This window comes from Cricetulus griseus, chromosome 4, assembly GCF_003668045.3.
Source record: "Cricetulus griseus strain 17A/GY chromosome 4, alternate assembly CriGri-PICRH-1.0, whole genome shotgun sequence".
Classification (NCBI taxonomy): domain Eukaryota; kingdom Metazoa; phylum Chordata; class Mammalia; order Rodentia; family Cricetidae; genus Cricetulus; species Cricetulus griseus.
The window spans coordinates 14,514,487-14,532,445 of record NC_048597.1 but is presented as its reverse complement, the minus strand read 5'-3'; the positions used below and the strand labels follow the sequence as shown (position 1 = coordinate 14,532,445).

Below are 17,959 nucleotides of genomic sequence, written 5' to 3'. Positions count from 1 at the left end.
TTCCTTGAGGAGGCAGAAACGGCAGGTTGCTGGGAGAAAAAAAAATAGATTGTTATCATTGACCCTATGAATGGGGCTTGTCGTGGGAAGGGTGATATCTGTCAGAATGAAGAAAATGAAGAAGTGTCCTGGTAGTACAGAAGAGGCAAGAGTGAATGAGTGAGACAGGAGAGCAGATAAGTCCTTCATTTGGACATCTTGTAAAACCAGATTCTAGTTGTTGGGTACGGTTCCTCTTAAGCCTGGAGAGGTGAAGTCCCAGGAGCTGGTGCAGGTGCTCTAATTATCTGGAGGATCCTCTCTGTGTTAGCCTTGGCCCAGGTAGGAGGAGTGAACCTGTAAAATATGCTTGAAAATAGATGGGTGACACTAACAGTCCTGATTTCTTGATATAGAAGCAAAACTTTCCCCTGGAAATTACAGGTACCTGTAAGACAACTGGAAAAATTTTATGTCTTGGTGCCATAGCAAAAGGCTTTAGGTTAAAAGGTATGAACATTTTTAGAATACCAAAGGAAATTTAAAACTCTGAACCTCTGAAGTTACATCTGAAACCTGCTAGTCCCTGATTACGAAGCCTGTAAAAGAGGCACACATGTCTGAACTTTTAGCAAGAAACTTAAACTACAGAGATATCAGTACCCTCGTCATCGTCATCAAATGCATTTGAATGAGTCTGTTTTTATGGGGTGTGGTGGCACAGTCCTTTAATCCCACACTCCAGACAGAGACAGGGGAACCTCTGTTTGTTCCAGGCCAGCCTGGTCCATAAAGTGAGTTCCAGAACAGGCTCCAGAGCTACAGAGAAATCCTGACTCAAAACAAACAACAACAACAAAAAGAGTCTGTTTCTGCTTTCAGTCTTTACCATTGTAGTTGATGGTTTTGAAGCAATACTCTTCTGTGTTTAAATTCTAACCACCTCAGGTCATAACAATAAGAATATTTCATGGGTTTGTTTAGCAATAAGAGGTTTATATTAGAATGTTACTTCAATTACTCTTCTTCTGCCTTGCATTTTTGTTGTGTCTTTGTGTTCACCAATTTACATATCTACTCCCTCAAGTTCTGTGGTCACATAGATAGTATTTAATAACCACAAGAAGATTTTTCATCATCTTACAATTTTATTGCTTGCATTTCTGGTGTGCATTTTGAAAATACCTTTGATGTCTCTGGCATTATTGCCATTCTCTAAGTAGTAATAAAATTTCCTTGAAAGATTCAATGGCATACTGTAGGTAGAGGTTTTCCTGTCCCAAATGCCAGAACCCAAATAACCTACATGGAGATTTAAGATTACTGATGACTGCTCAGTCAATAGTTCAGGCTTGTTGCTATCTAGCTCTTACAACTTAATTCATTTCTATTAATTTATGTGTTGTCATGCTTTTACCTCTATCCCATTTTGTATGTCTGACTCGTTGTTCATCTGGCTGGCTATCCCAGACTCCAGTCTTCTTCCTCCCAGTATCCTTATAGGCTGGCTCTCCTGCCCAATCTCTTCCTGCCAAGCTTTTGGCCAATCAGCATACTTACGAAACCAATGACAGCAACATATACTCATGCAGTGTAAAGGAGTATTCTAAAGCAGGTGTATAAAAGTCTTACTGTGCTTCCTTGTAGAAAAGAGTTTAAATCAGCATATAGATCTCTAAATTAAAATTTAAACTGATATAAAAGTGTTAATATCTAAACCACTGACAGATTCTGAGTGTCTTATATCAGTGTGTTATATGATCAATTCAGTTTGCAATTAAAAATCATTGATAAGAATAGAAACACACAGAAAGGTAAAGGGAAAATGAAAATAATAAAATGTAAGTAAAGGGAATGTATAAATATAGTTCACAACATGGAAGGAAATTTTAAAAAATATTTTATGCATTTAAAATATAATAGATAATGTTAATAGCCATTATTATTATAACAACATAAATTCTTAAGGAAATATCTTACATCAAAGAAAGATTTTGGAAAACAATAACTATTTACTGATAGCTACTAGAAAACAAAAATTATTCCCTTCACTATCATATTAATTTTTACCAACAACACTTATATGGAATATGAATTCCTGACATTCATATTGTTTCATGTGAAATTTAATGAAGCTTCATAGAAATTCCTTTTTTATAATACACATGTGTATATAAATATGTTACATGAGTGCCTATTAGCTACTTAATAAAGTACAAAGTATATAAAGCTCAGTAATAAAACAATATTTTCTAATAAAGTTTACTTTGAAGTCATATGTTTCATTCCTTGATTAATATTAAGATTTCAACCTCAAATAAATGCCAATTTCAAGTATTGTTTTTATATATTTGCCTTAAAGTTTCATGAGCAATAAAAAATGTATTTAGACTGAACTATAACAATCAGTTTTCCTAGCCATGAAAAATTGTATGACTACAGACAGAGAAGATGCTTTTGAGGTCCTGTTTACTAAATTAGATTGCAAATATCTACTTTTTTCATTTTTCTTCTTTTTTTCTAGGAATGGAAAGCTCATTGAAGAAAATGAAAAATATACTTTAAAGGGCAGCAATACAGAGCTCACTGTCAGGAACATAATCAATAAAGATGGCGGCTCTTATGTCTGCAAAGCCACAAACAAAGCAGGAGAAGATGAAAAGCAGGCCTTCCTTCAAGTCTTTGGTAAGTATTACAATGCTGTGATTAGAATGTAGTATTTTTCAAGAGGGAAGGAAGTCAGAACCAACCTTCATGCTGCTATTGGATGCAAACTATATAGTTTCCATAGACAAAAACTGTTTCTTCATCTTAATGACAACCATTAAATAATACAGTCTTTGACCAAATTATCTTAAGAATTTCATGGAATAATATGTACAATTTTACAGATGGTAAAAGAGATTTGTTTACCTTTTACCCAATGAGCTGTATAATATCATACATCTTTGAACATTTATCTTAATAAGTCATTGAAGGACACATGTTGGGATTAACATTATATTTAACACCTTCAAAATTTCTCATGTGTAAGGTTCTACTTTAGAAATGCTGGTTTGTGGCTATAATCAGTGTCTTGCCATCTCTAGAAGATATCATATAGGCATTATTCTTATTAGTCAAGATTCGTACTGTCTTCTCTAGGCAGCTTTCTGAGCGTCTAGATTAGCACAAACCATTGATTTTGCTTTCATTTTCTTGACAACAGTGAAAATGCTCAAAACAAACACCAACAAGAAACACCAAGGACAGACAGATAACACAAAGTCCAAATTTTAGAGGCCAGTGATATTATGTAAATTGTGAAGGTAGATATATTTTATTATAATGAAAATGCACTACCAGTATAATTAATGTTGTCCTCGATAGGCTGATACTTATAAAGAAACACCTTATGTCTAGAGCACCTTCCTAGTGCTGGGACACTTTAATAAGTTCCTCATGTTGTGATGATCTCCACCCATAAAATTACTTTTGTTGCTATTTCATAATTGTAATTTTACTACTGTCATGAATTGTAATGTAAACATCTGATATGCAGGAGATATGATAGGCAATCCCAGGGAAAGGGTGTTTCAGTCTACACTTCAAGGGGTTGTAACCCACAAGTTGAGAAACATTGGTTTAAGCTATGTTAAAGTTAATTATAGTCCTAATTGCATGCAGAAAATGTTTCAATACCTTGTTTTGTCATGAAAAATTTCACACTTATATCTAACTCTACCTCTTCGGTATCCAACAAGCCCTACACATTTATCCACTTTTCTAGCTTATTAAAAGATGAAAAAAATGACTAAAGAGATGATGTATAAATGTGTTCATATGTGGTTTTTAGAGGAAATTTCAGTTTTGTGGCTTTAGAATATAAAAAAAAAACATTATGTTAGATTAGCAAAATTTTGTAAGTAATTATATTTTATATTGATTTATAAGGATTTGAACATTTTATTGTAATAAAAATAGTTAAACCTTGTTATCTAGAATTGTTCCCTCGTCTTATTTGCAATTTCCTTGATATTTTGAGAAGGCATATTATAACTGCTATGGAGTTAGTCATCTCATATCATTCATAGCTAAAAATCCTATATGGAATTTTCACTGTGAATGGTCCAAAATCAACTGAATAATATGTAAATTTTTTACAGTACAGCCTCATATATTACAACTTAAAAATGAGACGACTTCTGAGAATGGTCACGTCACACTCATCTGTGAAGCTGAAGGTGAGCCAGTTCCAGAAATCACATGGAAAAGAGCGGTGGATGGCACCACATTTTCTGAAGGTGATAAGGTAATACTGCTGTTTCCAGAGTAAATGATGCATAGGTATACAACTTAGCTAATATAAACCAAGTGACTATCCTGTTTATTAAACCTACAATAAAGTTAGTTTAAAATGATTATAGAGGAGAAAATTCAATCAATTACTATCACACTCAACATATCTTAATAGATTATGAAGTCCTAGATTATTAGTAGTACACTCAAAGTGGCTTTCATGGATATTTGGTATACATTGAATCACTACAGTGATGTATACCAAATATCCATTTATATATAGTTAGTTAGTTAAACTTCAAGTGTCTCTGTATAAATGAAGTCATTAAAAAGTGTGGCTCTCATTAGATGTTACTGTTCAAAAATATTTTTGTGCATGTACTTCTGAATTTATGTAATGAAAACTCTAAGAGAAGAACAGATACACCATTTTGATGAGCTTTCATGACAGTGAATTGAAGTTATGCATAATACAAATATTACCATGTATTGCACACAATGAGTTTTTGTTATTGCTAATTTTCCCAATCACTCATATTACACTTTAAGTGCACACACAAAACAGTGAAATAATGTAGAATGAGAAAAAGAACAGAGACAGGGATAATGGCATTACTGGAATTGGTATTTAACATCTCTAAAAATATATTGGCAACATGTGTACTGAACTAATTGAATACATACAAAAGTTGATATATGTATATATACATAGTATGTATATATTAAAATGGCTCAAAGCACTTTGACTTACTTATATGATAATAAGAGAATTAGGAATTATTTTGTGTATAATACACTTCCTGTCCTTTCACCTGACTGTGTCTTATTCAACATCCTATTAAACTTATAATTTGAAAAGTCGCCAGTTTTGCCTGTATCTCGTTTAAAAGAATCTACATCTCACTTTTTCCTGTGTTCATCTGATGACATTCTTATAACAGTGTATAAGTCTTTATAAAATTATTGTGTACATATACATTCACAAGGTTTTTCCTATATTTTCAATTAAAAATAAAAGCATAAAATGTGAATGACTACTATCATCTTTTGGAAGCATTTACTGAGTTTGCTTTCATATTTTCCTGTCTCAAAGAACATAGGGATGGGTATGGCATAGTTTGCAAGTATAAAATGCAATCATGGTCCACAAAACCATGGAGAACATAATAAGATAATTAAAATGGTAAGAAATTATAGTGGGAAATTACCAATACGGAGTCAGGTAGAAATATAAGGGTATTTAATAGGGAAAAGCCTTACTTACAGAGCGAACCAGCCAGCCGGTGGTAGTCTGTACAGCAAGCAGCAAAGAGAGACCGAAACCGAAAACACAGTCCCACTATGTCACTCTGACCACGCCCTCACAAGCCTAGTCAGGCACACCTGTAGCCAGCCCCTAAGAAGGTGTGGCTACAGCTTCCCCTACAAGAAATTGTATCAGCGTAGCATATTTCTGTGAATGATCTGAGTACCCACTTTCATACTATAACCCTTCTTAGGTGTTTTGCTGTGCCAAGTGCTCTGATTTCTTATTGTTTTTCTAGCTAAAGATTTTTTCCTCCATGTTATCTCATACTCTTCATTTGACTGACATTCTTATATGAACGCGTTGAACATGAGGTGTGTATTATCTTGGTTATTTTATCAGTAAAGTAGCATCAAGTAAACAAACACACCTGATGTTTATTCTCACAGCTTGCCCCAAGCCATTTCAAAACCTGCCCCAGGGAATTTTCTTCCATAGTAGCTGTGAGAAGAAATCACTTATTTTTCATTTGATAAGCACTGTCATTCTTGAAGAAAGCCTTTCTTAAAACTTAAGTTAGATGCAACAAGACAATTACAAGAATGTATTTTTTCATACAAATTTATACAGTAGACAATGAGATTAAACTAAGTCCTGTCATAACATTTCTCCAACAATATTTTAAGTTTTCTGACTTATTTTTTGAATATTAGTGTTTCTCCTTTCTGAAACTATCCCTAGTCTCTTCAACAGAAAATTCACAAATTGAATAACTTAGCTGATATTCAAAGGAAGGCTTAGCATTCTTTTCAAATTCCATCTTTGCCACATATACAGGCTCAGCCTGGTTAATAGCATTTGGATTGAATACTTCCATGCCAACAGCCTTCACCATAATGTGTATTAAATTCCTATTTTAATAACAAAGTGAAAAGCACATTTTATGTCTCATGTCAATAATTTTTTGTTGCACAGCTTATCTCATTACTCTTATACCAAGTGAATTTAGATTACTAGTAGTCTTTATAAGATGTGACACCTATGGTCTGATTCAACATTCAATTTTACTGGTTAGATTGAGAATGTATCATTTTTGTTATGGAAATTGACATGACATTGAATTTTCCAGGAGATATTATAATATTTCTGATTCTATATTCTCAATCATAAAGTTAATTCAGAATTTCTTGTTCACAGCTAAGGAATATTTAATATATTCATTTGGAGTCATGGGAGTAAGAATTCAGGACCCTCCTTGGAAATAGACTTTAACTTTTTGGCTCTTTATCAAGATTAAATTCAATAACTAATTCTTTCAATAGGAAATTATTATTAACAGTACTGTGTAAGACCATGTCTGGGGCCTGAAAATTGCAACACTAAGTAATCACAAGTAGCATAGCCAACGCAAGCAAGATTTTGATGAAATTGCAAATCCATATTTGTGTTTTAGGATGCATACAAATATGTTTTATAACAACATGAAAAGGTACTCGTCCTTGAAAATATATTAAAAGATAATGCCAACTGAAAGTATTTCTTTCATTTGTTTCTTTTTTCTTATTTTTTCCTATTTTTATTTTATTTTTTCCTCTGTTTTTATTTAAATTAAAAACAATCTTATTTTACATACCAATCCCAGGTCCCTCTCCCTCCCATCCTCTCATGCCCCCCACAACCCCACTATTCCATACCCCATCCACTCACCAGGGAGGGAGAGGCCTCCCATGGGAGATCATAAAAGTCTGTCACATCATTTGAGGCAGGGCCTAGGTGCTCCCCTATGTATCTAGACTGAGACACTTTTCTGCATAGGGAATGGGCTCCCAAAGTCTGTGCATTGAGATAAACACTGGTTCCACTGCCAGAGGAGCCATAGATATCCCTGGCCTCCCAACTGACATCCATGTTCAGGGAGCTTGATTCAGTCCTATTCTGGTTCCCCAGAATCATAGACTGGGATCCTTGTACTCCCTTGCTTGGTTAAGCTGTTCGGGTGGGTTTCCCCAGCATAGTCTTGACACTAGAAGAAACCATATTGAGTGAGGTAACCCAGTCCCAGAAAGATAATCATGGTATGTACTCATTCATAAGTGGATATTTGACAAAGAGTAAAGGATAACCAGAGTACAATTCACAACCCCAGAGAAGCTAGGAAGCAAGGAGGACCCTAAGAGAGACATACAGCAACACCAAGAGATGGGGAAAAAGAAAAGATCTCCTAGGCAAATTGTTTTCATTTAAAAAAAAATTCATTTTACATACTATGTCCAGTTCCCTCTTCCTCCCCTTCTTCTACTCCACCACCTGCCCCTTTCTATCACCTATCCACACCTTGGAGGGAGTAATGCCTTCTTTGGGGAGTCAACAAAGTTTGGCATACCAAGTTGAGACAGGACCAAGCCGGTTCTCCTCTGTATCAAGGCTGAACAAGGTATTCCACCATAGTGAATAGGCTCCAAAAAGTCAGTTCATGTACCCAATGTAGTGTTGGTCCCACTGCCAGGGCTCCCCCCAAAAGATCAAGCCACATAACTGTCACCCACATTCATAGTGCCTAATTCAGTACCATGCAGTTTCCCCAACTATCAGTTGATAGTCCTTGAGCTCCCACTATCTATGGTCATCTGGCTCTGTGGTTTTCTTCATCATGATCTTCACCTCCACTTGCTCATATGATATCTCCTTTGTCTATTGAACTGAACTCCAGGAGCTTAGTCTACTGCTTGGCTTTAGGTTACTGCTTTTGCTCCCATCAGTTACTGGATGTAGGTTTGACAATTGTAGGATGACAATTTTGGTAGTCACTAATCTGACTAAAGGGGAAGGCCGGTTCAGACAACCTCTCCAGTGTTACTAGGAGTCTTAGCTGGGGATTACTGGGGATTTCTCTAGTACTAGTTTTATCTCCGTAACATCATAATGGCTCCCTCTATCAAGATATCTCTTTAATTGCTCTCCCCTTCTGTTCCCTTGCTCAACATGGCTACTATTTTGGTCCCTTATGTTCCCATCTCCCTTCACTCCCTTCACTCTCCCCCCCCTGCAGTTTACCCAGGATATCATAACATTTTCCCTTCCTGTGCTCCTCCATTTGTATCCTCCTTAGGTTCCCACTTTTTACCTAGAAAGACCTGTATGACAATAAATTTAATATGTGAAGACAGAAATTGAAGAAGGAATCAGAAAATGTAAAGATCTTCCCTGTTCTTGGATAGGTAGGATCAACATAGTAAAAATGGCAATCTTACTTAAAGCAATCTACATATTCAATGCAATTCCTATCAAAATCCCAACCCAGTCCTCCAAAGAAAGTAACTCAACTTCATATTGAAAAAAAATGCCCCAAACAATTCTCTACAATAAAAGAACTTCTGGATGCATCACCATCCTTGACTTCAAGCTCTACTACAGAGCTATAATAATAAAAACAGTTGGTATTATCTGTGAATCAAAGGAATTAAATTGAAGACTATGATACTAATCCACATACCTATGAACACCAGATTTTTAACAAAGAAGCCAAAACTGTACAACAGAAAAAAGAAAACATCTTCAGCAAATGGTGTTGGCATAACTAGATGTCAAGAGTGGAAATAAATCCATATCTATCCCCATGGACAACACTCAAGTCCCAATGTGTCAAAGACCGCAACATAAATCCAGATGCACTGGATATGATAGAAAAGGAAGTAAGAAGTAGCTATGAATGCATGGATATTCAATTGAAGTTAGCACAGACACTGACAGCAATAATCAATAAATGGGACCTCTTGAAACTGAGAAGCTTCTGCAAGGCAAAGGATATGGTCAACAGTATAAAACAGCAGCCTAAAGAATGGGACAAGAACTTCACCAATGCCACATCTGACAGAGGGCCTATCTCCAAATTATGTAAAGAACTCAAGATACTAGACACCAAAATAACAAATAATCCAATTTAAAAATGGGGTACATCTCTAAACAGAGAATTCTCAACAAAAGGACATCAAATGGCCGAAAGACATTTAAGGAACTACTCAACATCCTTAGCCATCAGGGATATGCAAATCAAAACAATTCTGAGATACCATCTTATACCTATGAGAATGGCTAAGACCAAAAACACTAAGACAGTTTATGCTGGAGAGGATATGGATTAAGCAGAACACTCCTCCACTGCTGGTGAGAGTGCAAACTTGTAGAGCCACGTTGGAAATCACTATGTCAGTTTCTCAAAAAATTGGGCATCAGTCTACCTTAAAGACCCAGCAATATCACTCCGGGAGATATACCCAAAGAATGCACAATCATAACACAAGGACATTTGCTCAACTATGTTCATAGCAGTGTTATTTGTAATAGACAGAACCTGGAAATAACCTAGGTGCCCCTCAACCGAAGAATGAATTTAAAAAATGTGGTATATTTAAACAATGGAGTATCGCTGTGTGTGGGAAAAAAAAAAAAAAGAAACACTGGCACTTGGAGATTTGTAGGCAAATAAGTAGAAGTAGATAAAGCTATCCTGAGTGAGCTAACCAAGATCCATAAAGACAAACATTGTATGTACTCACTCATAAGTGGATATTAGACGTAAAGGAGAGGATAACCAGGGTACAATCCACAACTACTTGTCTGTTTCATATTTATGAAATAAAACATAATTTGTAATAGAGATAAAGTATTCATGAATTATTGTTACATGCAACTGAATGAATTTTCACTGCACTCCAAAGTTCGATAAAATGCCCAAACAGTTCTTGGCAACAAGACTTTCAACATTCAGTTATGGGAAAATACCCGCAAAGTTGCTTGCTGTGTATGAAAACATGAAGCATGGGTACTGGGCAAAAGTGCTTGAGTTGAACCTAAGTTTGATTCCCATAGCCCATGTAAAAGGTGCTGAGTGTGGCTGTCAACGTCAGTAACTCCAATATGTTTATTTCACAATGCTAGACTAGCAGAAAAAGTGTCCTCCCTTTGGCTTGCTGACCAGCTAGCCTTGCCTAGAAGGTCAATTTTAGGCCAGTGCAAAACCCTGCCTTAAAGAAAAGAGGCCGGGCAGTGGTGGTGCATCTCTTTCATCCCAGAATTCAGGAGGCAGAGGCAGACGGATATCTGTGAGTACAAGACCAGCCTGGTATACAAGAGTTAGTTCCAGGACAACCTCCAAAACCACAGAGAAACCCTGCCTTGGAAATCTAAATAATAGTAATAATAATAATAATAATAATAATAATAATAATAATAGTAAGAAAGAAAAGTTGATGGTACTATAACATGATACCCAAGATTGTCTTCTGGCTAACACACACACACACACACACACACACACACACACATCCACAAAATACAAAAGTATAAAATGTTTCCAATTTGTGTAATAACCAGTAATGAATCACCTTATTTATTGCTACCTGAAATAACACAGTTAAATAGTCCAAGATAGGTATTGAAAAAAGTTTTTTCTTGAGGAAACAAACATAAAAACTCCATGAAATGTGTTAATGGTCCAGTAAACTTGGTAATAATAACATTTTAGCAATTTTTGCCACATAGTATCACATTTTCAGTTGTTTTATTTCATAGGCAAGAATCTGTTTATTACTATGAATCTGTTTATAACTTATTTAGGGTTTCCTATTGCTGTGAAGAGACACCATAGCCACAGTAATTCAAATATAGAAAACATTTAGTTGGGGTAGCTCCCTTACATTTTTCAGAGGTTCAGTCCATTATCTTCAAGTCTGGGAACATGGTTGTATGCAGGCAGACATGATGCTGGCTCCATCTTGGCTTTCAGGCAATAGAAAGTCAACTGAGACACTAGGCACAGGAATACTCAAAGCCTGTCTCCACAGTGACACACTTCTTGTAATGAGGCCATATCCACTCTAACAAAGCTACCCCCTATGAGCTTATAGGGTGCAATTACATTCAAACTACCAATTTCATCTCCCAGCCACCCATAATTTTGTAACAATATCACAATGCAAAATACATTGAGTTTCACTTGAAAAGTCCCCATAATCTATCACCGTCTCAACCATGTTTTAAAATCCCAAATTCAAAGTCTCTTCTGGGATTAATGCAATCTCTTCACTGTAATCACCAGGAATAATCTAAATAAAATGTAGAACTCATACTTCCAGCATATAATGACACAGAATATACTTTAACATTCCAGAAAGCAGGAAGGAAGAATAGTGAGGAAATACTGGACCAAAGCAAACCCAAACACTGGTGGGAAAAACTCCAAACTCTATCTTAGTATCTAATGGCAAACACACTATTCAAATCGATTCCTTTCAGGTTTGCTAACTGCAATGCATGTCTTTCTCTTTGGCTGGTTGCATTCCTTGTTAGCAGCTGCCTAAGGCTGGTGTCTCTGCCATTTTCAATTCTCCAAAGCAATCCAGGCTACAACTTCACAGCTGCAAGCAATAGCCTCTCGACTAGGCCTCCATTCAGAGAAACCCCGCAACATATATAGCCTCAGTAGCTTTCTTTAGGCTCCAGGCTCAGTGACAAATCACATAACCAATTTCTTCTATCCTTAACTCTTAAGCCAGAAGAACCACATGGCCAAAGCTGCTGACTTCTACTGCTTACCGGGGCTGGAATACGGCCCCTTCTTTCAGTTTTTTCTTCACCAGCTTGCTATCGTTTACTGCCCTAAGATGGCTGCCCTGAAACTTACTCTGTAGGTCAGGCTGGCCTCAAACTCAGCTGGCAGTCTGTGCCTTTGCATTGCTGAGATTAAAGGAGTTCCCAACACACCCACTATGAGAGACTGTATCAACCCAAACTCTTAGCGAAAAGTAAAAATAAATAAATAAATAATATTTTCCTGTGAGTTGCTTTTGTTAGACCCCCAGAAAACTCAGGCCTCCAGGGTCCCAGCCCAGGACCGAGGTCACCCCAATCACCAGGCAGATTCAAAAACTTGCTGCAAACAGCATGAGGCTTTATTGTTGTTTAACTAGCTAACCCCATGTTAGCTTGGGTCTTTCACCCACCCTCCATGGCAGATGGCTAAAAAAGACAGCTCGAACTGGCTGCAGAGAGATCTTGTAGGGCAGCATAAGGGGAGTGTCTAGGGATATGCAAGGCTCAGGATTGGTGTGCCTCCAGGCTTGGAGGGTTTGCCCTGTGTTGATTGGCCAGTTGGTTGTTATGGCCCATAGGCCCTCCCAGGGCGGTTGCTATGCCTGCACGTCATTGCTGTGCACTTGTCAGTAAAGCACACCCAGAGCTGTAAAGCATAGCACCACCAGCTAACTTCTGATTGGTTCCTTGTCACGAGGCAGGCATCTGACCTCTTAGTGACCAAGGCAAGGTCATAGCGAGCATGTGTTACTGTCATGGCTGCCAAAAGGGGCAGCTGGTCCCTTCACTTTGTCAGATATTTTGTCCTAGCAACAGGAAAAGCAACTGATATAATAATATACTTTATAAAAACAACCCTATGTTTTTTCTTATATATAAATATTACATTTATTTATTTACTTATTATTTATTCTTCATTTACTTTACTTCCCACCTGCAGTTTCCCCTCTGTCTTGTCCTCCTGCCTCCCTGGCCTCTCCTCTACCCTTGCATCCACTCCTCCTGCATCTCTGTCTCCTTTCTGAAAGGGCAGGCCTCCATGGTCATCAGCAAAGCACTGCACATCAAGTTGAGGCAGGACCAAGCTCTTCCTCCTGCCTCAAGGCTGAGCAAGGGCAAGGCCACCCTGCAAAAGCTTGCTCAAACTCCAGGGACAGGTCCTGATCCCACTGCAAGGAGCCCCACAAACAGACCAAGCTACACAAATGCCACACACAAGCAGTGGGCTTAGGTTGGTCTCATGCAGGCTCCCTAGCTGTCAGTCCAGGGTCCTTGAGCTCCCAAGAGCCACTGTCAGCTGTCTCTGTGGGTTCCCCTTAGTGACCTTGACCACCCTGTCCCCTATAATCACTCTTCCCTCTCTTCAACATGACTTCTGGAGCTTGGCGCAGTGCTTAGATGGGAAACAACCCTACCTTAAAATATATTTTGCCTTAATATAATGCAAAAGCTTAATTTGAACATATCAATGATGTTTCAAGTGAGAGCTCCTTCTCCCACTTCTGTGAGATTTATCTTTGCTAAGTAGTTTTTGAAATCAAAATAGGCATGTAAGCACACAATGAATTCACAACTCATTGTGACTGTCATTTATTTAGTTATAATTTCTGCGAGATTGGCCCAGAAAGTGATTTCCTTACTTTTTGTTGATAAAGATGAACAGCCAATTTCAAACACATTTTTTTCCTCTAAAAATGTACTAAAGATGATCTGAATTAAGATTACCTTAAAAATGTATGGCTAGTTCAGTTTTATGCTAGTTCCCCAATCAGTCCCCCTGAATAAGAGTGTCAGTTGGGGGACCTAGGCAGTCTACTGGGTCTCTGGCAGTGGAACTGGTATTTATCCCTAGAGCATGAATGGGCTTTAGGAGCTCATTCCCTATGGAGGGGTACCCTTTCAGCTTAGATACGTGACGGAGGGCCTAGGTCTCGCTTCAAATGATGTGACAGACTCTGTTGATCCTTCATGGAAGGGCTTACCATCCCTTGGGAATGGATGGGTTGGGATTGGGGCATTGGTGGGGGAAATGGGAGGGAGAGGTATCTGTAATTGTTATGAAAAATAAGATTGCTTTTAATTTCAATAAGTTAATAAAGTAAGTGTATGGCCATAATGATATATGTATTTTTCTGTTGTGCTTACATGTCTTTGAAGATGCACGTCATTGTAAAGAGAAGCCACCATAAGATGCAGCCTTATTTTAATACTGACACCATTTTATTCACCTTAATACACAGACATAATAAAAAGTTAATAGTTAAATAAGTCTCTAGTAGTAATTTAATTATAACTCCTAGAAAAATGTATATGATTCCTTTTTTTTTTTTTGGTTTTTTGAGACAGGGATTCTCTGTGTAGCTTTGGAGCCTATCCTGGCACTCGTTCTGGAGAGCAGGCTGGCCTCAAACTCACAGAGATCCGCCTGCCTCTGCCTCCCGAGTGCTGGGATTAAAGGCGAGCACCACCAACACCCAGCTAAACTATAATACTTCCTAATATAATATTTTATTAATTTTTGACAATTTTATTTATACATACCATTTTGATCATATTCAATCCATATTCTTGTCCTAATTCGTCCCATATACGTCCCAAGTAAGTTGGAAGTAAGTCTCCCAACTTACTTCCAAGTTATGTCAACTTTACATGTTTTAATTACCCAAGAAGAGCAATTTTGTTGTATTGTTTTAGTCTTATGAATGGTATTCTTATATATACATATATTGTGTTTCAGGAGAACCTACCCACTTGTGGAGTATAGTACTGTTCTGAAATAAGGACGTTTCATATTTTAAAACTATAATCAGAATATATTATATAAAAACCTATTTTAAACATTATCAAGAAATAGAAGAAATAAAAAAATATCATTAAGGCCTCATTTATTTAAATATACAAGACTTTAGCAAATTTTGAAGTCACATGAAAATCTCTGCAGAAAGCTCTTGAATTGTCTTTTTATATCTTACCTCTTTGCTGTTTCATTCTTAAGCAAATACAAATATTCTTGATGCATTTCCTTAAATATTAGTTTTAGAAAATGTAAGCAGTGAAATGGTGGGAAAGTGACAGTAATTAATGTGACAAATATTTCATTCCTGACAGGCAGATGTTTGGATGGAATAAACAGTCCATATTAATAAGGGTTCTCTAGAAGAACCAATCTGCACACACACACACACACACACACACACACACACACACACACACATACACTCACACACACACACTCACACCTCACACTCACACACACACATACACACACTCACATACACACACACACTCACACATACACATAGACACAGACACACACAAACACACACACACACACTCACACACACATACACACACTCACACACACATACACACACACACACACACACACGTATGCTTGCACACACATCAATGATTGATTAGATTGGCTTACAGGCTGTGCATTAGCTAGATCAAGAATGACTGTCTCCAATCTGAAAGGATGAGAATCTTATCTTTGTTCAGTTTACAAGGTTCAATGTCTCAGTTGCTCTTCAATCTTTCTTAGAATCCTGAAGAAGTGTGTTCTAATATATATATTCTACTTCCATGTAGGCTGCCATCATGATCAGAATGTGTGTTTGGGTTGCTCCTCTTAACTCAAGTGATACAAAAAGAAATCCTGCAAGGTATATTAAACTGCTTGGCTTTTAGTCAATTCCATTCATACTGTACTGAGGACAGAGAGTATGAGTATATGTATTTTCCGCTTTATGGTACAAAGTTTGGGAGAATTTATAAAAATAAAGAGTATTAAAATTATTTTTATTTTGTTTATTTGAGGTTTCTCTGTGTAGCTTTGAAGCCTGCCCTAGAACTCACTCTGTAGACCAGGCTGGGATTAAAGGTGTGTGCCACCCACCTCCTGGCTGCATGTTAAAATTATTAATCAATCTAATGAATATACATTATTTTGGTTTTTTGAGACAGGGTTTCTCTGTGTAGCTTTGGAGCCTATCCTGGCACTCACTCTGGAGACCAGGCTGGCCTCGAACCCACCAAGATCTGCCTGCCTCTGCCTACCGAGTGCTGGGATTAAAGGCGTGTGCCACCAACGCCCGGCCTGAATATACAATTATGAGATATGCTCTATTCATGTTCAAATTTACCAATTTGAGTGTAGAAGAAGACATACAGTTTCCACAGAAACAGCTTTGGATGCTGTGTCCTGTGTTCACTACTGGATTCAAGGGGTTTTCTTCTCCATTATTGCATTTGGCAAATTTCACCTAAGTATTATCAAAATATCTTATTTTATTTTGTTCCATGCTAGTAGAAGTTGGTTGTATGCTTCTCTGCTTATCAAGATAAAGAAAGACCAATAAAGTATAAGGATATAATCATTTTCCTGAAGGTTTTTTATTCAAAGGTTTAAGATTTCCAGCCTGCTTTCCCTGCTTGATATGTAATAACCAAGATTGACCAGAGTCTCCACTGTTAGACTTGATGTCATGTGAGGAGTTTCTGATTATCTTCTACATCCTTCAAAAAATGTCCATTGCTATGGAAAAATACAATATGCAAGATATAATTGTACATTTATATAATTTCTTTTATATGTGTCATTTTGCAAACCTAGGTTATACATTCTGTGTGGCAGAAAGAGGGTATTACTAAGTTTAGAGTTGCCAGGCAGTGATGGCACATGCCTTTAAACCCAGGACTTGGGAGGCAGAGGTAGGTTAATATCTGTGAGTTTGAGGCCAGCCTGGTCTACAAAACTAGTTTCAGGACGGAGAAACCCTATCTCAAAAAAGGCAGGTTTCAGGTGTATTAAATCTTTATTGAAGTTGTATTTTTTTTTCATTTTGTATACTAATCCCAATTCCCCTTCCTTCTCCTTATCCCATCCCCTCCCCTCCCCCCTTCCAAACCCTGTTGTCCACTCCTCAGATAGGGTAAGACCTTCCTTGGGGAGTCAACAAGGTCTCGTATACCAAGCTGAGGCAGGACCAAGTCCCTCTGCGCTGTATCAAGGCTGCACAAAGTATCCCACCATAGGGAATGGGATCCAAAATGTCAGTTCATACACTCAGTATAGGTTCTGGTCCCACTCCTAGCCACCCAACCCCCAACAGATCAAGCCACATATCTGTCACCCACATTCAGAGGTCCTAGTTTGATCCCATGCAGGTTCCCCAGCTGTCAGTCTAGAGTCCATGAGCTCCCTTTAGCTAGGGTCAGCTGTCTCTGATTTTCTCCATCATAGTCTTGACCCCCTTGTTCTTATGATCCCTCCTCCCTCTCTTCAACAGAACTCCAGGAGCTGAGCCCAGTGCTTGGCTGTGGGCTACTGCTTCTGCTTCCATAATTTACCAGATGAAGGTTCTATGATGACAATTAGGGTAGTCACTACTTTGGTTAAAGGAGAAGGCCCATTCAGGCACTCTCTCCTCTGTTTTGAGGAGTCTCAGCTGGGGTTATCCTTGTGAATTTTGGGGAATTTCCCTAGCACCAAGTTTCTCCATAACCCCATAATAGCTCCCTCTATCAAAATACTCTTTCATTGCTGTTCCCCTCCATTCCTCCCCCAACTCAGTTTTCTTGATCCTTCATGTTTTCATCCCCCATCGCCTCTCATCTACCCCCCACCAGTTTACCTAGGATTTCTTAACTATTTTCCCTTCCTGGAGCTTCCATGTGGGTCCCCCTCTTTTCCTAGTTTCTCTGGGGTTGTGGACTATAGCCTGGGTATCCTTTGCCTTACATCTAATATCCATTTATTAGTGAGTACATAGCATGTTTGTCTTTCTGGGTCTGGGTTACCTCACTCAGGATGCTTTTTTCTAGTTCCATCTATTTGCCTACAAATTTCAAATGTCATTAGAA

General features: G+C 37.7%; 1 protein-coding gene across 1 annotated transcript in view; it reads left to right on the top strand.

Annotated features, from left to right (window-relative positions):
• Positions 1 to 17,959, top strand: part of Ncam2 (neural cell adhesion molecule 2) — a 179,291-nt gene that overhangs the window by 43,361 nt on the left and 117,971 nt on the right. Inside the window, exons 8-9 of the mRNA XM_035443597.1 lie at positions 2,504 to 2,664; positions 4,125 to 4,270. Coding sequence (XP_035299488.1) covers positions 2,504 to 2,664; positions 4,125 to 4,270 — 307 coding nt within the window. The remainder of the gene's footprint in view (positions 1 to 2,503; positions 2,665 to 4,124; positions 4,271 to 17,959) is intronic.